The sequence below is a fragment of the Netta rufina genome (genome assembly GCF_964035555.1).
Source record: "Netta rufina genome assembly, chromosome: 7".
Lineage (NCBI taxonomy): Eukaryota > Metazoa > Chordata > Aves > Anseriformes > Anatidae > Netta > Netta rufina.
Genome location: NC_140130.1, coordinates 25,219,737 through 25,243,718, shown reverse-complemented (window position 1 = coordinate 25,243,718; position 23,982 = coordinate 25,219,737). Strand labels below are relative to the sequence as shown.

The 23,982-nt window shown below is 43.1% G+C and overlaps 2 protein-coding genes across 3 annotated transcripts in view; one reads left to right on the top strand and one right to left on the bottom strand.

Moving 5' to 3' along the window:
* The window catches only part of COL17A1 (collagen type XVII alpha 1 chain), a gene marked incomplete at both ends in the record, with an annotated part of 31,713 nt that extends 26,066 nt beyond the window's left edge, over positions 1-5,647 (top strand). The window contains 12 exons of the mRNA XM_084290668.1: positions 370-483; positions 737-874; positions 1,161-1,244; positions 1,480-1,608; positions 2,102-2,191; positions 2,732-2,836; positions 3,074-3,226; positions 3,809-4,228; positions 4,381-4,521; positions 5,097-5,159; positions 5,347-5,418; positions 5,598-5,647. Coding sequence (XP_084146794.1) covers positions 370-483; positions 737-874; positions 1,161-1,244; positions 1,480-1,608; positions 2,102-2,191; positions 2,732-2,836; positions 3,074-3,226; positions 3,809-4,228; positions 4,381-4,521; positions 5,097-5,159; positions 5,347-5,418; positions 5,598-5,647 — 1,559 coding nt within the window. The remainder of the gene's footprint in view (positions 1-369; positions 484-736; positions 875-1,160; positions 1,245-1,479; positions 1,609-2,101; positions 2,192-2,731; positions 2,837-3,073; positions 3,227-3,808; positions 4,229-4,380; positions 4,522-5,096; positions 5,160-5,346; positions 5,419-5,597) is intronic.
* A 999-nt stretch (positions 5,648-6,646) lies between these two features.
* Positions 6,647-23,982, bottom strand: part of SLK (STE20 like kinase) — a 47,906-nt gene continuing 30,570 nt past the window's right edge. Inside the window, exons 10-19 of one of the 2 annotated variants that reach the window (XM_084290389.1) lie at positions 22,727-22,857; positions 22,331-22,454; positions 21,927-22,106; positions 18,652-18,723; positions 16,398-16,527; positions 16,031-16,155; positions 15,285-15,473; positions 13,820-13,945; positions 12,088-12,201; positions 6,647-11,636 (exon numbers count right to left, since the gene is read on the bottom strand). In XM_084290389.1, coding sequence (XP_084146515.1) covers positions 11,490-11,636; positions 12,088-12,201; positions 13,820-13,945; positions 15,285-15,473; positions 16,031-16,155; positions 16,398-16,527; positions 18,652-18,723; positions 21,927-22,106; positions 22,331-22,454; positions 22,727-22,857 — 1,338 coding nt within the window. In that variant the 3' untranslated portion in view covers positions 6,647-11,489. The remainder of the gene's footprint in view (positions 11,637-12,087; positions 12,202-13,819; positions 13,946-15,284; positions 15,474-16,030; positions 16,156-16,397; positions 16,528-18,651; positions 18,724-21,926; positions 22,107-22,330; positions 22,455-22,726; positions 22,858-23,982) is intronic. The other variant, XM_084290390.1, reaches the window with a different exon arrangement.

The following is a 23,982-nucleotide window of genomic DNA, read 5'->3' as shown; positions in this document are numbered from 1 at the left end:
GAGCAGCAGGGCAGTGGGGTTAGCCTAATGGCTTTGGGTGCTTTTTGTCTCTCTATCCACATTTCTGCCCAGCTTTGTTTTCAGTGCACAAACTGAGCAGGTCTGTCAGTACGAAGCCAGGGAAATCTCTGGATGCAGCCCTGCCCATCTGCATAGGCTGAGTTGTAAGATGCCAAATGAATTAAAGACTCGCTACCTAAAAGCCCATGCTTAGAGTGTGTTTGGAGATAGAAGGGGAGCCACTGACTGCATAGGTCATTCCCAAAGCTCTTCCCAGACCTGTGGGAAGGGCTTAATGCAAGCTCAATGCTTAGCATTACTTGGTCTAATGCACCATGCCAAAAACATTCCTTGCAATGATTTCTGTAGGTGGATCCAGACAAATTCAGGGACCCCCAGGTCCTCCCGGCCCACCCGGTCCTCCTGGCCCAGGTGGAAGTTCATCTCAAGAGATCCAGCAGTATGTCACTGACTACCTGAAAAGTGAGTATGACTGGGTTTTGCTGCAGGTCAGCAGATGCCTGTCTTCCTTTTGCTCCCTGAGCCCCTTGTCACTGTTAGAGGCAGCAGCCCTATTTTTCTTGAATATTACAAAGTGCTGTTGCCTGCTGTGGCCTCTGCAGAACTGTTCTTCTGTAGCCCTGCTTTTTCCCTAAGGGAAAAGGGTCCGATAATTGTGCATTTGGCCATCATCTTCCCTCTAATGATGTGAGCATATCTTGGGCATCCCTCCTAGGTGACAACGTAAGGCATTATTTGACCGGTGCCCAAGGCCCACCAGGCCCTCCAGGCCCACCCGGGATCATCACCACTGCAGATGGGAATAGCTTGGATTATGCGGAGCTGGCTACACGGGTTATGAGCTATATGACAAGTAAGCACCCTGTGCCTGTGCCGGTAAGCTCTGTGAGTACCAAATCACACCCTGCTGAGCTTGTACAACACCTAGAAGACCAAAACCTCAGGAGAGACAACAGTCTTTAAGCAGCAGCCCATTAAAGCCTGTGTGAGACTGCAGCTGATTCATGGGGCTCTCCATGGGAAGCCCATTCCAGCAGTTAAACTGGATTAATTCAGCTTTCCTATGTCCCTGCCTGACCCCTCTTCACCTGCTTCCTCCTCTTAACCTTGGCTGACACAGAACCTTTTTATTCCCACAGGCTCTTCAGATCGTTATCAGTCATATGTCAGTTCAGTGTCATCTACATCAGTTTTGTATCAAGAACTTTTGGACATGCTGCAGAGTAAGTGGCCCTGAAGAGAAACATGGGAGGTGGGGATGAAACATACCAGCAGCCTGGAGGTCTGCCCTTCCCTCTAGTCTCCTGTCTCCAGCTGGAGTTAGCTGGAAAAGGAGCTTTGCGTCCATAGGTTTGAGTGATCTCTCTAGTGGAGAGGTCTCAGCTCAGCTGCGAACCCCTCACACCTGGCTTCTTTAAAACAGCTGGACAGTCCTAAAGAAATGTCTTTCATTTCCAGGAGAAGAGATTCGTCAGTATCTGATTGGACCCCAGGGCCCACCGGGGCCTCCCGGACCAGGAGGAGATGGAATGGCTCTGTCACTGGATTATGATGAGTTGACCAGGCGGTTTATCAGCTACTTGTCAAGTAAGGGTCTTTTTAGTGTGTATTTCCCTCTGTTCTCTTGAGAGCTGCCCAAATAGCTCATGCAGTCAATGAAAACTTTTCCAGTGTTGACTGAGTGAAACCCTAAGTACAGAGACATCCTCACAGAGATTGTGAGAGATTTGGAGATTAGAGATTGTGAGAGAACAAAGATACCTTGTGACTAAGGCATTATCCAGACACGAGGAATGAGTTCTTGCTTTGCTAAGAACTGAGCTGAGGGCCATCACCTCACCTTAGCCATCTTAGGAGTCCCATCAATGCCTTCAATTTCCTTTATCTTCCTGGGTCTGTGGCCAGGATGTATTTCACTGGGGAGGAGTTGATCTATGCCCACTTTGTGTCAAGGCAGCCCAGGCGATGAGCTTGCAGCAGCCTTCCTGCACTGCCTGCGAGCGAGCCCTGCAGCCTACCTGCTCCCACTGCACAGCCCCTTTTGATAACATGCTATTGTTGGATCTGTCTGATTTTGCAGGTTCTGGGATGAACATTGGGCTCCCTGGACCACCTGGGCCTCCGGGGACACCTGGCATATCGTACAGTGAGCTAGCAGCGTACCTGCGAAGTAAGCCAATTTTGTTACTCCCGTGCCACATGCCACAGGTTCCTCCACACCCCCAGCAGCTTTTTCCAGGCTCAATCACACTAACAAAGCTCAATATGTGAGGGCACTGCCACAGGGTCCCTACCATCATCCCCGATCTGCAAAGGACTCATTTGTGAGTGCAGAACTTTTCCTTTTGGCTGTCACCACAAATAGCCCTCTACAAGACTGCAGTGATCCTCTCTGCCTCAGTTAAAGCCCTGCAGGCCTCCTGGGCAATGCCAGGAGAATGTGCTTCTTGAGAAGATTTGTCTTCTCAAACTCTGCAGCATAAAAGAGCTTCTTGGACTTTTAAAAAATATATCTAAAAATATGAACCTCTACACTCTTTGGGGTCTCCACTCAGGGAAGTGGGCTGCACCAGCAAGGCCACACTATATGGTGCTGGGGAGAAAAAAGTACCTCAGGCTTGGTTTTAGTTGGCATTACCATATTGTCAGGGAAAGTTCATCAGAATTGCAGAGGGTTGGGTAACATCTTATCTTCCCTTGTGTCTTGCAGACTCTGAATTCAGTGGTCTTGTTGGTCCCCAAGGGCCTCCAGGGCCTCCAGGGATCCCTGGATCACCCGGCGCCTCTCTGGAGGACATCTCTGCTTACCTACAAAGTAAAGCACCTGGGTTTCTCACAGCTGGCAGGGAGGTTCTGTTTGGAGGTGCTGGGGGGAACTGAGCCTGAGATTTAGCTCACTGGGACCTGTGAGTGCCCACTGGGAACCAGGTCACGTGAAAAAATCTCAGCTGGAAAGGGCTGGAATCTGGGGTTGGAACCTTTAAGCTTACAAGACTCCTAGATGTGCCATTTTCTTGTCCTCTCACTGTAAGTCATCTTTCTTTCTCTCAAGATGTGGGATACTCTTCCATCTCCGGAGTGCAGGGCCCGCCTGGCCCGCCGGGCCCTCCAGGGCCACCAGGCTTCTCGGGAACCGGGCTCCTGTCCTACGCAGACATCACCAACAGTGATGAGTTCCGGAGTGAGCTGATCCAGTACCTGAAGAGTAAGGGGACGGTGTCCATCCCGCGCTGAGGCAGCCCTGTAGCAGCTTTCCTTCAGGAGGCACTGGAGCAACAACACCTTATCCCTGCGGGCTCATCCCAACACTTCCCTTACAGGCTGTAGGGCAGTCAGCTTCACCCCGTAGGCCTGTCTCCTCTCAGTCCAACTGCAAGGCCAAAGTCCTTGTTGTGAGCCTGAAGGAACAGGCACTGGGCAGTCCCGAATGGCCTGCACTGAGCAGTGAGCCGTTAGTAAGGTCACCTGCAGACTTTTGCCATTGGAAAAGTGTTTTCTTTGAGAAACCCCTTCCTACAGAGAAAACGATGATGTGAGATTTGGAGGGCATCTGGGCCAGCTGTGAAGCAGCACTGCCCTGAGCTGTCACGCTGGCAAATCATCCAGGGCAGCCTTTCAAGGACAAGGGGGTGCCCTCACTTTTGGGAGCCTGGGCACAGAAGGCCCTTCTGGCAGTGCTGCTGTCCTTGACCTGAGAGCAGTGCACCCATCTGCAGAACCATCGGGTGGGGTGGGGCAGGTATCCCCGTGTCCCTGAAATCCCCTCAGTGCCTCTTGTATTTTGCAGGCGATGAAATTCGAAGCTACATCTCGGGGCCGCCTGGGCCCCCTGGGCCGCGGGGACCACCAGGACCCAAAGGAGACAGCGGTTTGGTGGCTGGGTCTCTGGCGTCAGTGTATGGCGAGTCGCTGGCTTCTGAGCGGTCGCACGGAGGATCCCGTGGTGCTGAGGGCTCCCACGGGGCGTCGCTGGGCACAGGCAGCTCTTACAGCAGCTCCATGAGCAGCATGTCATCCTACAGCGCCTCCATGGGCAGCGAGGGCTCCTACGGTGCCTCCATGGGTGGTGATGGCTCTTTTGATGACTTGCTGGCAGCTGAGGAGTCCCACAGGAGATCAGCAGGTTCCGGCAGATCCTACAGCAACTCCTTCTCTGGGTCCCTGGATTACAACGAGCTGGCGCGCCACGTGTCAGAGAACCTGCAGAGTGAGTGGGACACCTCCCTGTACATGCTGCCACCCCATTCCCTCACCCCATTCCCTTCCCTCGCCCTTCCTGCTGCCTGCAGCTATCCCTAACATCCTCCCGCCCCAGCATCCAGCCACAGCTCCTTTCAAACAACGTCTTTATCTCCTCAGGCCGAGGTATCCTCCAGGACCTGATGTCTTACACTGGACAGGGGCCACCAGGTCCCCCAGGCCCTCCTGGTCCCCCTGGAATCAGCAGGGTCTTTGCAGCCTATGGCAATGTCACCGAGGACCTTATGGACTTCTTCAGAGGTAAGTGACGTTGACCTGGTGTTTCTGGCTCATGCATGTGAGGTCTCTCCAGCCTCTTTAAGGAGTTAACAACCCTTTCACCCTTGCATGCTGAAGAAATATAATCAAGATGCAAAGCTGGAGGCAGGTGGTCTTTCCATCCCCTTCCTCCCCTGCTGTTCTCATCATTAGGAGGGTCATCAGGCCTTCCCACGACTTGTAGGAAACTCACCCCAAACCCTAAAGACTTGCAAACCCTGTGGCCCATTTTAAGCTGGTTGGGCTGCCACACGTAGGGCAAAATGAGAGAGCTGCTGCTCAGTGCTCTCACTTTGTGTGGACCAGCTCCAGCCCTGGTGACAGCCAGGGCACTTGTAGGGGTGGCAGAGCAGTGCTGGTGCCATGAGCTCACAGCCTGCCCCAGGACTTTATTGGGACCAAAACCATTTACAAAAATCCTGCCCTGCTCAGTGTAACCCCATCTAACCTAGAGCGATGGCCTTCCCATGTGACTCAGCGCTTCTCTAAGCGAACACAGAGTCCTCTGCAGGTGGTTTGTCCTGCTCACTCATGCTCACTTTTATTTTCCTCTCCAGCACATGGAACTGTCCAGGGGCCTCCTGGTGAGAAGGGCGAGCGGGGTTACCCCGGACCCAAAGGTGAGGCCGGCCACCCCTTCCCTCTCACGCCGTGTCCACCGGGATGGTTGGTGCTGGGCTGCTCTCGGGGTCCCAGCCCCGCTGCAGGCCCTCAGCCCAAGCACCCTCCCCTGGTCTCCCTTCCCCTGCCTGGCCCTGCTTGCAGGCTGTCATGCTCAGGGCCAACTTGGCCTTCTCATTCCTTCAGGTGACCCTGGACCGATGGGCCCGCCGGGACGCCATGGGCAAAGGGGACCCAAAGGAGAGAAAGGCGAGAAAGGTAGGGACGTCTGCCCCCCAGGAGAGCGGGGCTGGGCTGGAGGATCCCCCAGACACCAGCCCAGCCCTGGGGAACGGACACAACACGTGTTGGGTTTCTGTTGTTTGATATAAAGTTTTGATTTGTTTTGCCCATATGAATGCTTCAAGTAACCCACCTTTCAACATTCTTGTCCCCAGGTGAACAAGTGTACGTTGGCAGAAGAAAAAGAAGAAGCGTTGGGGTTTAAGGAAAGAGCCAACTCAGCTCTGCACTGGGCAGCGTTCCTAGCAGCCCACAGAGAATCTGTGTGGATCTTCACTGCCTTACTGCTAACATGTCCTCGCCAGTAAGCTAACTCCTTAGACTCGATAGTTCGGTGTTGCTGCTGAGGTTTGAATGGCTCCGGGACGTGTCCAGCACGGCCCTGCTGTGGGTGTTTGCTCCTGTTGTGAATGTGTGCCTTCGTGCCCCGACTTCCCAGGTGTGTGCGTCTGGGGGCTGACCAGGGCTCCCCAGCCCAGCCAGCCCAGGCTTCTTGTGTTACTCCTGGCTATGTAAAAACCTATCATTTTTTTAATCAACTATCCACATATTCAGCAAAAAAAGAAAACAGAAATCCTTCCCCACTGAACAACTGTTTTTTTAGAGCTCAGATTCAGACAAAAAAGTGCTGTAGGAAGCTCTGGGACAGCTTTCTGAGCGCCCCAGGATTTCTTCTCCACGTGTTTGCTGTGCTGGCCACAGGCAGGAGGACCTGGTGAAGCAGGTGGGGGGCATGCACAGAGACAGAACCAAAGCACTTTTGTTAAACAATTTGTTGACTTTTAAAAAATATTTTTGTATTCTATTTTTTAAACATCAGGAAAAAAATAACTTTTTAATGTAAACATCCCCATTAAAGTGTATTTTATACCCCGCATGTGCCTATCAGTGTCACCTTGGGCAGTCAACCAAAATCGGTGATTGTAGCAGACGCAGCGTGTGGTCAGAGCGGCTGAGGGCTGCTCTTCTGCTTCTCAGCACCAGTACATGACGGGAGCAGGCAGCGAGTTCTTTCTTGGTGTGGTGGTTTTCAGTCTTGTTACTGGGGGCCTCTGCACACTGCCACCACATCGCCATGCTTGCCCTGAGGCAATACGCATCACAGGCTGGGCTGTGGAGGAGGCAGCCCGAATTTGGAGTGAATTTGGAATTCTCTCACACCTCTCTTGAGTTTCATGCAAGTATTCCAAGAACAAAACAGAGGTCATCTCAGCAAACTGTGATTTTTATTGTATTTACAGCAGAATTATTACAATATTCTACAGAAAGCCATGAAATCAAATTGCTTTTTAAAAACGAGACCAAAAAAAATAAAACACAGAAAACAAACAAAAAAAAGTGGTGTATGGCTGCTACTGCAAATTTATTTCCATGAGCTGTACATACAGAGATCCTTAGCCAACTATTTATCCATCTCCTGATTTTTGGTTGCTTCCTGTAAGGCAAAATTAACTTGGTTTGTGAACACAAAACATTCAACGAACTGCTGGGACGAGGTGAGGCTGGAGCTGCCGTGCATTTCCAGGCTTTGTGACAGAACAAACAGCGCCCTGCCCGGCTTGCTTACAGAGAACAGGGGCAGGACAGCGCAACAGCTGGGTTTCACTGGATGGCTCTAGAATGCTTAGTTCCTGCTCTTTCCCCCTTTCAGCCTGGGTGATTGATGATCAGAGAGAAAGGGGCTTTACCTAGCATGGAAACCATGGAAGATATTTCATAAAATCAGAGCAACGCGGGGCTCAGTAACGCCCTTCTGCTTTCAGCGCAGAGAAGTGCGTGAGCCCTTACTCAGTTGCTGCTTTAAGCACATTTTAGCTTTAGAGGGCTTCTGCTTCCCTCTGGAGCCACTGACTGCCCTTGGGCCAGGAGTGCAATAGTTACAGAAACGAAGGACGAGGACTGAGGCAAGAAAAAGAGGCTGAAAAACAACTAAAAGCTCTGCTAACAGCATCATCTTCCAGCTAGAGAAATGCTATGAAGCTTTCTTCCTTTCCCTCCCTTTATCTGCTCTCATCCTTTGTAAGAATAAGAAACGTGCCAGGCCATCCTGGCCCCGCCTTGTCTGGGGCTGAGGAAGGTTAGCTCTCTCTGACCTCATTTCATGTCTGCTGTGAATTAAACACAGACAGGGACTGGGAAACACATGTGGACACATCAACACAAGGAAGGTTCTCTGAGATCCAGAAGTACAGATCTTGCAGTACAATGACAGGGCTGTAACTGCTAACATGCAAAGCAGGAAGTTACCCAGGTGGTGGCCAGCATCAGGGCTCCTCCTTTCCCCGAGCTCCAATGACTGCGGCACCACTGTCTTCATTTTGCTGACATAAAAGACATTTTTACACTGTGGCCTGAGGAAAGCAATTACATTACTGTTTTGCCTGGCTCTATCAGACTCTGACTTTGTTAAGGTGCTAAGGTTCCTATGTATTCTTTAAGAAAAAAAATCCTGTTCCCTGTAGATATATCAAAGGTCTCTGGGATAGAAGAATCACTTTTAAATACCTGGTTTGCTGGCTCTTAAGCCATGTGAGGGGTTGGATACTGAACAAAGTCCTGCAAAGAATCACCGAGTGAACGCCCGTGGTCAGGACACCGCGGGTCAGTGCGGTGGTACCAACAGCTGCAGCGCTGCCCCCTCTCACTTTGAAGATCTAAAGGAAAACCTTTAACAATAAATCAGCATATATCTAGTCAACCGTAGAAGTAACCTCCATACCATACCATAGCTTTTTGTGCCACACTTGCTTCTTACGCATTCAGCAGAGAGCTTGAAAGAAAGAACCGCGGAGTTCTGTGGGAAACAGAGCAGCAAACGTGCTGGAGTATTCCCTCTTCACCCAAGTAACAGCTTGTTTAAACCAATTTAAGTTTAAACTAATTTAAGATTAAAAGAGCTTGGTCATCCAAAGATCTCCCTGGTCCACCTGCAGGGCTGCACTGGCAGAGAATTACAAGACACTGGGAGCAGCTGAGCTCCCGTAACTGTCAGGCTGTGAGAAGAACTGCTGGCTCCTCTATTTACAATGCCCCATCCCAAGAAAGCTAATTTAGCAAGTGCTGAAATCTGCTTTCAGAGCTGATTAAAAATTGTGAGGTCTGAATCCGTCAGAGGCCATGAGCTTGCATGGAGATATTTTTCTTGTCCAAACCAACTGTAAATAGAGGTGCAGAGAACGATGCACTGCGCTGTGGTGCACGCGCTTTAGGGCCTTTGTTCATCTTCCTGCAGCCAGCAGCTGTGATGTAAAAGGAAGGTGAGCACGAACCAGTATTTGCTCAGCTTCTGAGGGGCACATAGAAAAAATGCGATCTGCCAGAAACTCAGCAAGCCAGCAGACTGTTTTGACTACAGAAAACACACCTAACTACCTCTGAGACAGAGCTCCCACCATTTATTAAAGGGATTATGTGACACGTGATAGGAGAGAGATTGGATTTTATATCTCAGATCTCTTCCAGGCCAATGCGAGACTAAATCTATTTGAATTTGATTTTCTGACAGTGCCCTAACAGCATACACCTCCTCTTTCATGTTCCACAATGCTGATAAAATGCTGGCTTTCAATCTAAACATGTAAGTACCTATGTTAGCTCCTGTTATCCCAGAGAAGTGGATTTGCACACCAGGTATCAATTCTCAGCACAGTCACAAGACTGCAGCTGCTTAACAGCGCTCTACAGCTCCAGACACAGCCAAGGACTCGCTAAGGCTTTGATTGTTACATTCAGTCCCTCCCTGCACCACACAACTCAGGCATTTGTACAATATACAGTGAGGTCAGATTGCAGGAGCTTGTGTGAGAAGGATCTTCAAATTAAAGATTTACCAGACGTAGACAGAGGTAACCACTATGCCAATATATATTAGCAAGTTATCACTGAAACTGCCGAAAATCTAAGAAGATTAACATTTCTCTGAGAATTTAATGTGGATAAAGGCAGAGATAATCCAGAAGAGGAAATCTGCCTGCCAAGTTTACTCTCCAAATAAATCACTGAGCCTGCTCCATACAAAATTGCAAACAAATTCTGTTAAATACAGAGGTGAAGATTACTCAATGTTATTTTAGTAACGGTCAATTTATGATGGTGGAACTTAAAGGAAAGGCCTTCAGAGTCTTTTTTCAGCCTACTGAACAAACAACTTAAGGAACTTTGCATTTAGCAACAGATAACATTCTAGAGATAATGATATGTGAATTTACAACGGTACACAATACACAGTGATATAATAAAATGCCAGAAATTAAGGCTAGCTATTAAAGTAATTATGCTATCAAAAGTTATAAAAATTAAATTAAAACATGCATTTTCCAACTGCTTTTACTGTGCTGCAAATTTTAAATGTCTTCACTGAGAAGGTATAGTTTCAACATCCAAGGATTTCAGCATCCAAGATTTCAACCGCATCTGATTAAAGTCCTATGTTAATTTGAGTTCATTCACGTGCATCAATACTGTTCCCATGAAATGAACATCGTGTAAATGTTCACCAGGCTCACATTAAATGCAAGCTAGCAAAACAAAACCAACGTTGCAGTTGACGCCCAAAGAGACTAGAAAGTTAGGCCTCAAATAACAGAAAACAAATACTATTTTACAAATTTAACGCCAGCATACCAAATACAGCTTACAATACTGTCTTGATATGACTCGAACCATCCCAAGGAGTGCAGTAAAAGTGACCTAATACACTTTTCCTTCCCTACCAGCTATGAGAAACATTTCAGATTTTTTCCACTGCAGATCAGTCAGGTAAATAACTTATTTTACATCTATGAACTTAAAAAATAAAAACCGTCTATGTTAGTACGTGGCAACACAAAAGCAAAAAACCAGCTTCATTAAGTATTTTGTCTATATATTTAACTTAAATCTTTCTATAAAATAAAATGACTAAAACAAACAAACAAAAAAAAAATCAAGTTAACATTTCCAACCAAATCAGACCTCTGCCATGGTTATCCATAAATACAACCACCCACCTCCACTTCTGCGATGGAGTTCCAATGAACAGGCTTTGGTAAGAACAGAAGGATGGCTCTACCCATTCCCGGTACAGTTAGAGCGACCGCGTGCGTCTCGCACAATGCTTCCTAAAAAATACATTCTACAGCTTTTCGATTTGTAGAACTAACCACCTGTAATAGCTAAGGAAAACAACAAACTGTGCATTTTAAAGTTAGCATTTCTTTCACCTTTACATATTTTAGTGCAAAATATTTTAGGGTGAGGATTTACAACAAAAATGGCAGTAGCAGCAAGAAATCTTCTGTTTTGTACAGTAACAACAATGCAAAGGAGCTTTACTTTGTTTTTGTTTCATAAGTGACAAATACTACCCTGTTGCCAGGATTAGCATACGGAAGTGTTTCAGGCACTGTATTAATTAAACTAGCACCCCATTTCATTATGGAACTAATGGACAAAATATGTAATGGAGATCAGCTCAGTTTAATTTATGCCAGAGGTTTCTTTTTTTTTTTTTAAAGAAGTTGCAAAGGTTTTTACTGTTACCATCCATATTTAAACACAAGGGTTCATTTTTTATGATTATTGGCATGTTCTGAGCAATTAGTTTCAGTCCTCACTATGAAGACACTGCTCAACACTAACATTATAAACCTCTTGTGGCAGTTTCAGTTGTGGAATTCTCTTGTGTAGAAATGACACACTTAAAAACACAGTAGCAGAACTTATACAGTTTAAATATTCACATAAGAAACCGTTTTTTTGTGATGAGAAAGGTTATAATTCATATTTTAGGCTTACTTAAAGTCAAAACCATAGATAACATACTTTTTGAGACTGAGATAAAAAAAAACATTCTTGAAACATCTGAAGGACATCACATTACCATTATACACCAACTCCTTTTCTCTTTTCTTCCATTCAAAGTAGTAAAAAAAGAATGATCGTGACACTGATTGTCTCCACCGAAAACAAAAAGTGCCAGGTCTTTTGATGTACTCCACAGATTAGATCAGGTTAGACGACGGGGATGAAGAACTCCAAATATGAAAAACCTACAGCAGTTCCCAGAGTTACGACCCAGTGGAGTGAAGGCTGGGGATTGGATAGAATTTGGAAATCCGGCTTTGTGTTGAAGGGTTAAGGCATTCAGATTCTCCAGTCATTTTAAAGAAAACTTCCTGCTCTTGCAGTTTTCTGGCAAATTCTTCTTCCAGTGTCTAAAACCAAGATCAGATTGTTATATATGAATATAAGGCAATGGAAGTACAAGAAGCCTGTTCTACTGCTGACAGTCTGATACAAGATCTTAACAAAATGAACAAACAGACTAAACAAACAGCTACCACCACCACCCTCTCTATTTGTTACTTCATCCTCTTTTTTTTTTTTTTTTTTAAATATCCTATTAGCTTCTGAAATAGAGTCCTAAAACAGATTTACTCCAGCTAAGAGGTTTTATACGCAACTATTCAGACATGCCCTGCAAGAGGACCACAGGAAGAGGCTGATAATGTGAGCCCTTCTTGTTGCACATATTTTAACTTAATATAAGTGAACTATAGCAGTTTTGTATAGTAGCTCAATTCTCCTCCTCAGCAAAATATATATGATCTGTATTTGCTAGGGTTAACACTTCGTTATATTTCAATTCAAACTGCTCCAATTTACCTTTTTTCTTGGTCTCAATTTCTCTCTCCATTCCTTCAGTTCTTGGCTGTGCTCTTCATCCAGCTCTTTTAGCTTCTGAGTCTCATGCTCAACCAGTAGATGGCATTTTTCATTCTTAAAACAAGATAAAGATAATCCTTGTCAAACTAATTCAGATTAGACAACTTAATATTTGTCTAGTGACATATGTTGTCCTAATTCTTTTTAATTAGCTTATTAGCCTGTGCAAACAGTGACGTACATAATTACAAGATAAAAGTTTGTTGTGGGTCTGCATTATCAAGAGCTGATCTTGCCACCAGAACCAATGGAGAGAAGAAATACTTGTAAATCTGAACATGCTGCTGAGTACCATTCAGAGAGCAGCCAACAGCGCTACTCCAAACTGTGGTCACTGCCCAATAACACCACCCAAGGTCACGCAGCATTTCTGCTTTGTTTTCTGAATTTTTTTCTCTAATTGTATAATTTATTAAAATCAATTACATTAAAAAGGAGTTAGTTTGTTGGTTTTTTATTGGAAAAATACTTCCAAACTTCTGGAAGAATACTTCCAGTACTTCAACTCTTGGTGAGTTGAAGGAGTTGAGACTAACAAATGGGGTCTAGAGAGACAGAAACATGCTTGCATAGAAGCAGCCACAGAATCACCCTGTAATGATAAGGATAATCAAACCACACATTAAGTTTCACATTCCTTTAAGTTATACATGTGTTTGTTTAGCTGCCAGGGGCCTTTTGAAGCATGGCAAGAATACGGTTTAGCATTTGGCTGCAACAATTCTTTAATATTAAAGAGCAGTTGGCAACTGCAGTCTCTAAAGCCCTTCTTGTTCCTAAGACTCCAGTCCCAGCTGGCTCTGATGCAGAGTATGAAAGCACAGCAACAAAAATGACAAGCACTTGGCTAGTCCTGAGTGCAGCTAAGGGCCAACTTCTCTTGATGTGGCTCAGAGTAGCCTTAATCTGCTTGATTTTGCTTTAGCTGAAAGTCTCACGCAGACTCCCATGGTATTTGAGGATTTGCTGGGGCGTATTAGTAGTAGCGCAGCCAGGGCCTGTTTTCACCAGATGCAGGAAAGCCATGGGTAGAAGTAGCTTCACTGGCCAATGGAAGACGGAACCTCCCTCTACACAAAGGTGATCAGCAGGTGATCATTTAATGCATTAAAACTGCCTGGCGTCCCCGAAGCAGAGAGAAAGCAGACGTCATGGAAAAGGATGCCTGGCCTTCAGTATGCAGAACCTACTTCTACAAAATGCATACGAAAAACAACAACATTGAATTCCTTACTGCAAGAAGAGCATTCCTTCTAAATAGCTTCCAAAAAAAAAAAAGCTCAAAAGTGGCAGCCTGCACTTCGGAAAGACTCCATGCCTTGTGGGCAATGCCTGGTGCTGCCTACCTCTGCTCCAAATAATGACATTTGAGCAAAAGCAGGTTAAAACGAAACATTTCCTACACAGAACAGTGGTGGGAACTTGGTAAATATTCTAGGAGCTACCATCTGCCTATGGCTCAAGCTCTTCTTATGTGTAAAATGATTTCTTATTAATTGATGTTAGGTTCTGGGCCTGGTTAAACAGTATCATGCAGGCCTTTAAAAGCAACATTGAAAAAAATCCACATGAATCAGTAAAAATGCAGGAAAAGATGTTTCTGCTTTGCCTGTGCCTGTTATTAACATGAATCTTCCCACTGAACGTTCATTTAATGTCATCTATTTTTAACCTGTAACTGATGCAGTTCTCTGATGTTTGCTTCACACTGCAACTGAAGGTCCCGCATTTGATTTTCATGTTTCTGATGCTGAGCCAGTCTCTCGTTTTTCTGTCTTTTTTCTTCTTGAACTGCAAACTAAAATTAAAAAGATGATTTGTATCATGCCTCTCTATACAACAGTTTACATGAGTCAAAAAGTGTTTAAAACAAGTATAAACACCATACAGTAATAGTGATTTGAATGGTTTTAAGATATATGAATATCGACTGTATTTTTATTTTATTTTTAAACTCCTACAAATGGAATGGCCTCACAGTTTTGTCCACCATTCCTTTTTTCTCTGCACTCTAATCTCTCTGTAAAGCACAGCACATTTCACTTTCAGACACCTAAAGTTAACTCTCTCTAAAGCTAAGTGACACAGAGGTGTTGCTACAAGTCTTGGTTGAGGTTGACGTTAAGCAGTAAGGGAGCTATTTCCCAGATTTTACTTCCCAGATTTGTTTTTAATCCTTCCATTGCTCGTCATATGGAAACCATGATCTGGGACTTCTGTGCATAAAGCAAATCTCTAAAACCTTCACAATGTTCCCTTTTAAAGGATGACAGTTATTCTAAATAAATTCTAATTTCTAATTTCTGTGCATCTCCACAACCTCTCCAGGCAACCTGCTCCATTGTCTGACCACCCTCACAGTGATTTTTTTCCTCATTCTTAAGTTATACACTTACATTGACTTACATAAAACTATTTCAGTTTCTGCCGACTGCCTCTCATCCTGTCACTGGGCTCCACTGAGAGAATGTGGCTCTCCCTCCCCTCCTCCCTTCCATCACGCATTTATACATGTGACTACCATCCTCCTGAGGCTTCTCTTCTCCAGACTGAAGCATCCAACAAGTTCAGCCTCTTCTCTTACACCACGATCCACTGATCCCTTAACCACCACCACGGCCCTTGGCTGGACTTGCTACTTAAACTGTCTGTCTTGCTCTGGGGAGCCCAGCACAGGACCCAAGATGTGCCTCAAGTGAAAAGGGGAAGACGACTTCCTCCCACCTGCCAGCAGCACTCTTCCTCACGCAGCCCAGGATGCTGCTGGGCTTCTTTGCCACAAGGGCACACTGTTGTGTTGGCACACTGCTGGCTCACGTTCAACTTGCTGTCCATTGGGACCACTGCGGCCTTTTCAGCAAAGCTGCTTTCATGGCAGTCAACACCCAGCATGTGCTGGTGCCTACAATTACTCTTCCCGAGGTGCAGGACTTTGAGTTTGCCTTTGTTGAACATCATGAGGTTCACCTCTGCCCAATTCTCCAGCTTGTGAATCCTTCTGAATGGCACCAGACACATCCATGCATCAACCTAGTTTTGTACCACCTGCAAGCTTGCTGAGAGTGCATTCTTGCCTGTCGTCACACTGACATTTACATCACATCAAGATTTCACACTACTAAAATAATTTTTATTACCTGCTTAATTTTTTCACGATCTTGGTCTGGAGAGGCTAATGAATTGATTCTTAAACTTTTCTTAAACATAGCCATTCGAGTCTTTGCTTCACTTCGCTGGATTTTAGGCAGTCTGGCTCTTTCCTGAGTTTGCTTGTTCTTTAACTCCTCGATAAGGCGTTGATTATATCTCTGCATTTGTTCCGTTTCCTAAAACATTAACCACACAGAAATGTTACAGAATACTTGTTATTTTACAACTGTTACATCATTTCATCAATAAGCACGTTGTTTGAGCGTTTATTTCAGCAGAAACCAGCGGCCCTGCCCTAGTGGTAGGGATAGGGAGGATCAAGTCTTCCTTTTATTCCAGGGAGCTCTGGATCATGCCCAGCCCATAAAAAGTTATTTAGTCATTGAAGAAATATGGTGTATATTAGCAGTTGTAATCCGTACAACTTGTGAATTACATTTTTTAACTGTCTCTGCTCTTTGAAAGGAGAAACTTTAGTGGAACTGAACCTCCACTCCTGCAGTTGTAAAGTTACAGTCTGGCTTAGATTTGCAAGATTTGAACTACTCTAAGGTTTGTTTTTCACTACATAGCACAGAACGTATACAGCATGGAAATACCTGCACAGGTATTGCCTAGGCAAGCAAAGAGCTACCTGAAGAGATCACAAGTCTAAAATGTATTGGAAATCAAGTAAATATAAAATATATTTTTGATTTAATACACAAAAGGAAGTGTTAAAATCAACACTAACTTTTTCATGCCTCTTAAGCAGCTGGTGCCTCTGCATGAAGTACTGATCCTTGAGCTGCTGTTTGAGGAGTTGGTGTTTCTCTTGTAGGTGTCGCTCCTCCAGCTCCCAGATTGCAGCTTCACGAGCTGGAAAAAACGCAGGCTGGTTTAGAAAGCACAATACAATCATTCTGAATCCACCTGCAAGTGGATGTTTAGAAGTGGCCTACAGCTGCATTTTAAGAGCAAAGCTTTTCTATAGCACATGGCTTTATTGCAGTTCCTTATAAGTCATAAAGGCCTCTGATTTCAGAAGTTTCAGGCAGACTGTTGGTTTATTAAGATACAACACAAATATGTCTTTAAGGAGAGAGTCTGACGCTGAATACCTCTCATGAGCTGCTGTTTGTTGTTGAGGCAATCACGTTCAATAGTGGCTAGTTCTGTCTTCTGCTGCTGAATTATTTTCTTTAGAGATGCGTCCAGTTCTTGTTGCTGCTTCTGCACAAATTCCTGTTCCTGGTGGAAACCAATAGAAATAAATTAAATTTTGTTCCTCTAGCCACATTACTGTTTAATGAAATTCCCAGTTCCGTGTTATATATACACAAAAACAAATACAGCTAAGAAAATTTGAGCTAACATGCCTCGTGCTATAGAACTACCTATCTCTTGTATTTTCTATGCAGAGAGTAGAGAATATTTTTAATATTTAAATACTTTCAGAAATAAGAACAAAGGCAACAGACTAACCAATCATCTGTAAATCATTCCAGCTCATCTCTCCTCAAAACAAACTGCAAGTTCAAAGCTAGCGAAGACAAACATCCTCGATGTAAAGCTGATCTCAGTATATCAAATGTCATGGATTCATGGATGTAAGAAAAAAGCATTTCTGATTATTTTGCTTTGGGTTATTAGGTAAAGCCTATTTGTTTATATGTTGGGTTTCAGGTTTGTATCTCTATCTCAAGTGCTTCATCCTGTCATGAACTCAAGTGGTTTATCACCTCACAAATACCAAGTTTCTGATGGAGGTTTGGAATCCCCTCAGGCTGCCATGAAGACTCCCAATGGCTTTCATGGGAACTGTGTCCTACAGGACTTAGAGACTCGGTGCACCAGAGCTGACCTGGCTCCTTGCAAAGTGATACACCTGCCATCTGCGTGCTGCAGTCCCCGTATCACCTGCATCTTCCTCTTATCTAGCGCATTCCAGTCTGTGGCATCACCTTACAGAGAGCAGGTAGTAGTAGGAAGCCCCCACCACACCCCGAGGACATCCTGTTGCATTTCTTCTCTGCCACTATTCAAAAACCAAACCTCAAACGTATCTACAAGCATGCAGGCATGCGCACACGCTTAAAGAATTAAAGCAGATGTTTCCATCAGGATATAAATGTCAAAAAAAGCACAATAGCAGTGTAGGTATCAGAGCCAAGGCGAGCAGCTGCAGAGCTTGCTGTTGTACATAACAAAGCAAAAAGATGGCCTGTTGGAACGGAGATGGCATGAGGCAGGAAAACAGTGCTGGGCTACAGGCGATGAGTGGAAGGGCCTCCTGAGCTAGGCCTTTTACTTTATTTTTACTGAATGAGCCATCAGCAACATATGGAATTAGGTATTTGTCAAAAATCCTTTGTTATGTCTAGGAGCATCTTGATTTTCATCTCCACAGAAAGTCATTGAATAGCAGACAAGGCTTTCGTTTCTCCCAGGGGGCAGCAGAGTTGCACAAGTAACAAAACCAGAGGGAGGAAGCTGGGGAATGCTCAGACAGCAGCAGACCTGGGGGTACAAAAAGGACTGGGAGGCCACCTTTGTGAACGATGCCAGGCATTCGTAACCAAATACGTAGGCTGAAGAAAAACACTGCTTTGGTTCCCTTGCTCGATAGGGAAAGGATACAAAAACTAGAAGTTTATTTTGAGCATGTGGGCACATAATTAATACTACGTATGATGTGCTAGGAGTTTTTTGATTTAGGAAGTGCATCAGGACAGCTGCTCTAGTGTAGTCATGGTCAAAACACAATTATGCTTGGGATTTACTGTCAGTAATTTAAATATCGTTGCTGCTGCATCTACACTGTAAATCTTAAAAACACAAAAACCCCAAAACACACAAACCATGCTAATTGCTAGTACTAAGACAAACCAGGCAATTGCAGAAAACAGTCTGGCCTTTCTGCTTCCCACATCTACCCAGGTATTACGTAAATAACGAGCACTGACCTTACTGAAGAACATGCTGGGTGGTGCAAAAGGCAGGCAGTACAAGGCAGTCTGCCTTTTAAAAAATACCACCTGGTTTTGCTCAGTAAGTATCTTAGACTCCCACCTTTACAATACACAATCTCACTGCACGCAGAGCATACAAGTCACACTGTTCCTCACATGTGCTGAACAAATAACACACACCAGAGAACAGCATTGTATCATGTTGGAGAGATAGTTCAGGTGTCTTGCCCAGAGGACAGTAAAAAGATCAAAATTTCAGTAAATAGTGCAGTGATAAAAACATTTGTGCTAACTCTCTTGGAGGCGGCAGTGAAACTGATCAGCACATATGTGGAGGAGAAGAAAACCACACATTTGGAAAATTAGGGAAATAAAACTTTTTGGTTTGCATTTTAGGACTTACATCCTGCATTTGTGCGTTGAACAGCGTACACGAAGACAACTGAAAAGACTGAATCATAACCTGAGCAACGCCCTGTGGGACACAACGTACTTCCCATGTCAGAATACAATCAAATAGAGCAGATCTTCAAAAGAAAGAAGGTAACCTCTGCTGTATGTTAGAAATACACCTTCAAAATGTCAAATCTAATTGCAAAAAAGGTAGTCGCTGACAGTAAAAATTCTGGCCATCTAAGATGTTCCATTTGCACCTTGCCTAGTACTTCCTCATTCCAAGTAAGGATCTTCCAACTTTAAAACCGTCCCTTACTTTAACATAGTGAAACCAGCGAAGGAAACAAAGTCACCACAACCATTATGAAAATTTAGTTCCTGAATTGTTTCCTTAACAAGCTTAGAGACACATCCTGGGTATGGGGCGAGCTGTAACTCAATCAAATTCTCAGCTGGGAAATCCCCTCTTGAACCGAACATGTAATCAGATAGAGCTGCTGGTACTTTCTGCTAGGTCACAATCATTTAATCTTTAAATTACTCAACCCAAACCTGCTCTGCTGGGGTACAAACTCACTCACCTACAAACTACGGCCATCACAACAGCATTTTTTCTGAAATATTAGCCTCTGTCCAGCTAGCTCATATAAAGGCAGCAAGTTTGAAGGCGTGACATTATATTTGATGTCTTATAAAGTTTCTCTACACCTACATTTAGACGTTAAATAGTTTCGTTTCACCTAATCTGTTCTGCTACTAGAATATGATGCCTAATGCTTACCTATTCTATATATGTTCTTCCCCTGTGCTTGTAGTGCCCCAAAATAACTTCTGCCTGAAACCTCCATCATTTGACAGACCTGCAGGTACTTACCACTCATAAAAGCACCGTAATGAAAATTGCCATAGAAAAATTGTTATTTTTTTGGCACAACGTAACAAAACATCATGCTTAACAGCACAAACTTGAAAATCACCGCTCCTACAATTCTACACATTATACTCCACGGGAAGTGACACGGGAATATTTGAAGAAAAGAGAGCAATCCACAGGGTTAGTTTGAGTTAAGTTTCATGTTCACTCAACAACAACAAGTGAAATTATCAAGCTGTGTGAATACTGCTGCCTTTTGTATTTTAGTAGCTTGAAGCTGCCATTGTTACCTGAGCATGCTGGCTTTGTGCAAGCTCCTCTTTCTTGCGTTTCATGAGCTCTTTTCTCAGCTCTTTTGGTGCTTTCTCCACTTCACATAAAACCTACAGTGTATATAAGCATGCAGAAGGTGGCGAAAAGAACACTTTTTCTCCGTAGCAAGCATTATTGTGAACATAGGACATGCAGGTCAAGCACTAGAGGAACTGGGAAGCGTGCATTACTTCAGTGGCAGGGGTGTTAGCTTAGTGAGGAGAGCTTAATGAAAAGAGACGGAACAATGCATGCTTTAGGTGTGCCAGTGCAGAGGGAGGCATATGCCAGCTTCTTTTTGCATGCAAATGCTGCCCAGTGCTCTCAGAAATGGCAGTCTCTTGCTTGCGTTTTCATGCAGCAGCTAGAAAACCGCCACCTGCAGAAGTGGCATTTTCTTAAAGCACTACTGAAAAAGGGCTACAGAGTATGTTTACCTCATGGTAAAGCTGTGAAAAACGGTTGGAAACTTAAAACGAATTCCACAGAAAGAGAGCTATTTCTGACACTGTCTTGAACATGAAGATGAATTTACAAGATGCCATTATCAGTGTTTCAACCATAAATGACATCTACATAGGGTAAGTCTTAAAAATAATCATAGAAGCAAATAAAATATTAATGGTTGTAAATTTTCGGTTCTGAAGAATTTAAAAGCAAAAACCATCCGTAACTGATTATGTTTTTAAGAAACTTTTCATTACACATATGCTGAACTGGAACATTTGTTTCAGTTCAACATGAGTTAGACTAGATGAGTAGAAATATTCTAAATATAACCTGGCTAAATCAGCTGAATATGAATCTGTTACTTTGCTGGTTGTTTTTTTTTTGTTTTTTTTTTTTTTTCTTCCCCCCCCTCACTTGCGAATTACAAACCTTAACACTGCACACACCTCAATATAACATGGGTAGTTTGAGAGCACCAGCTGCATTTTCCTTCAAACCGTAAATCACCTTCTGAAATTCTAAATACAAAACTACGCACCCAAAGACCAATGCCTATTTGTTTAGTAGTGGAAGCATCATCAGAAAACAGAGTCCAAATCACCACATGCTACTCCTGTTTCCGTGAAAGAACTGCTTTTAGCTCAGAGAAATATATAAAATTCTTCCCGCTTTCCCATGTAGGACCCAATCACCAGTAAGTAGAAAGAGACTCAAAAAATGCAAGAGGTTCCGCAAAAGAAGAAAAATGGTTATTTACATGAGCAGACAGTTCAAACTGAATATATTTTTTCTATGCATTTTTTTTTAAACTACAGGATCTTTCTATGCAAAAGCATGGACAGTACAGATTCTAAAAGAAATCTCTGGAAGTCTAATAACTATTAGAGCAAACACTAGAGACATTTATATACAAACAAGCACTGTATAGCTGATCTGAAAATGAAATAAAACAGCTATTATGAGGCAAAATCCATAGAGGTACACCGCTCTTATTCTAACGCAAGCAAATCAAAAGCAAAAGGTGTCAGTGTCACTCACTTTGCCTTAACTGTGCAACACACAGGAAATTAATTGTAAAAGATTTTAGGTCATCAGACTTGTCTCTCTTAGCTTGCCTTTTTGAGTTAAAAAACAAAATCCAGCTAACTAACACTTAATATAAAGAAATTCTAAACCACATAAGCAGGCATTTAATAAAGATCTAATAAATTAACCAAACCTCAGGAATCTAAGTGTTTCTTCTCATTAATGAAGAACATGTTGTTTTTTTTGAAATTCTAATTTGCTAAGTATTTACTAAGCAGTTATAGCTGGTTTGTTTAACATAGCAATCTCAAATATTTTCAGTCTTTAATAAAATACTATATCTTAATCTACTATTTGTAAAAAGAATTACTAAATAGTCTGTGAAAAATAAAGTCTCATAATTTGATGATATTTTCTACATTAAGTCAATACCCAAAAGTTCCTGTTAGCTGTTTGCATTTCACTTTTGGCAGTAAAACAAAAGGAATACCATTGACTACTGTACTCCCTCCACAACTTATTATAGCACGTGAGGCTGATGTGACTTTTGGGAGACCTAACCTCAACCATTTGCTATGGCCATACTCCTTATTTTCTATACCATCATCTTTGTCTCTTACCTCCTTCTTTTTGTTCTTCAGCATGTTCTGGAATTTGGACAATTCTTTCTCCTGTTCTGCTTTGATGCGTTTTGCTTCATCTCGTAAACGATTTGTGTGTTCCTGTTCCAACCGCTCTATTGTCTGCTTCTGCTGCTTCTCTAGATTTTCTATTTCTTGATCATATTGTCGCTTTTTACTCTGTTTAAAAAACGAAACAAAACAAAAAACACCTTCATTTTGTTTACTGACAAGTGTGTTCTAGCATACAAGCTTGGCATCCCGTAACACAAAAATATTGCCATTAGTAGCAAGAATTAAACAAACTATAGCCATCAAAGAAATGCCCATAATGCTGTTGTGAGTATTTGGCCTACTCCATCAGGATGTCACATTTTAAGAGCACCAAGATCCAAAAAACTCACTGTCATTTCCTGTTCAAAACGTCTGTACATCTGTTCTCGCTGTTGCAAGAGCTTGTTACTAAGCTGCTGTTGGGCTCTCTGCTCTTCTTTCTGAAGAAGTCTCAGCTCTCTTAGCTCTTGACGCCTAATAATGAAAGAGAACTTTTAATATTGATAGAAAAATAAAAGAAAGTTATAAAAAAAAGCATTTACAACTTAGGTCCACTAAAGCTATTTTTGTATCATCTCATTAGGAAACACTCTGCATTCCTTTCTATTTACAAAAATAAACGAAAGCAATGCCAAACATGACAAAAATAAGACCATTACCCCTCTTGCTTTTACTCAATGTGAAAAAAATCAGTTACGTACAAGACAATAAAACCTCCTGTAAAATTTACTTTTACAAAAGCTTACCGTAGAAATCTCATTTCTTCACTTTTTGAGTCATTTTCAGTAACTATTTTTGACGTGGTTACACTCACTTCTACTCCATCAACAACAAACTTCCTAGTTTTCTTTAAAGTTTTCTTCTGTCTTCTAGTTTCCTGAATAAAACATCAGTAAGTTATTCTGTATCTAAGTCATATTCCTTTAAAAAAATATATTAAATTACTTCAAATGTTTGTGTGGAGGGCTGCTGCATATAAATCAGGAGTTCTTGGTTACTGGTTATCACTTAAGTGAGAACTTGGAAAAATTCTCATGTACTGAAACATTCTTTATTCAAAGGAAAACTGATTACTGATCACCTAAATTGCCATTCAGAGAAAAAGCTAGGTAATCCCTGAATGAAACACTGATGCAATTTGATTTTCAAGAGCTGAAGAGAGTTGCAAGTACTATTGGCTTGTGCCTATAATTTTCTTAGTCATGAAAAAAGGTATTTAATTCTGAAAAACAGTACTGAAACTGAATAGCAACTAACTCATCTGCTCAATTATTTTTCCTCACACCTTTCAACTAGCAAGGCGTTTTGTTGTTCCTTGTTTTTTGTTTTTGGTTTGTTTTTAGTTCTTATATGATAGTAACCAACTCATGTGACCTTGCTGACAGAATTGGAAAGATTCCCACTTCTCAAAGCTGCTATTGTTTCATGACAGAACAAAAGAGACCCTGGCAGAAACTTTGTCTCCATTGTGTAAGGGTTTACTGCAAATACACTGAAGTCATGCTAGCATAGCCATGTCCTTTTTGTTGTTGTTTTTCTTCAAACCCGTGATTACACCATTACTATCGTGGTATGGCAATAATCATATCGGTATAAAGATATAAAGTTCATATTCTGGAACGTGCTTTATGTAAACAAGCTCATTCACCCCAGCATAACTGCATCAATATAGTACAAAGGAGTAGTACAGTGCTTGGCATACGCAGACTTGAGAGGCTGTCTGCCTTAGATCTTTTAATTCTAAACAGAGAAACAGAAGATGGAAGTGACAGGAATTCAGCGTGAGACTCAGAGATCTGTCCTGGTAAAGCAGGGATTCTGTGCAGTGTAAGGCACTGAAACAGTCTTCTCGACTACCAGATGTGAACTACAACTACACACAGATCTCCTTGTCTATAACTGTTTGTTATATTTTAATAAGGCTGATTAGCATATAATCCTGTAACAAAATAAGAAACTAATTACCAGTTCCATAGCTACTAGCTTGGCTGCACAACATTCA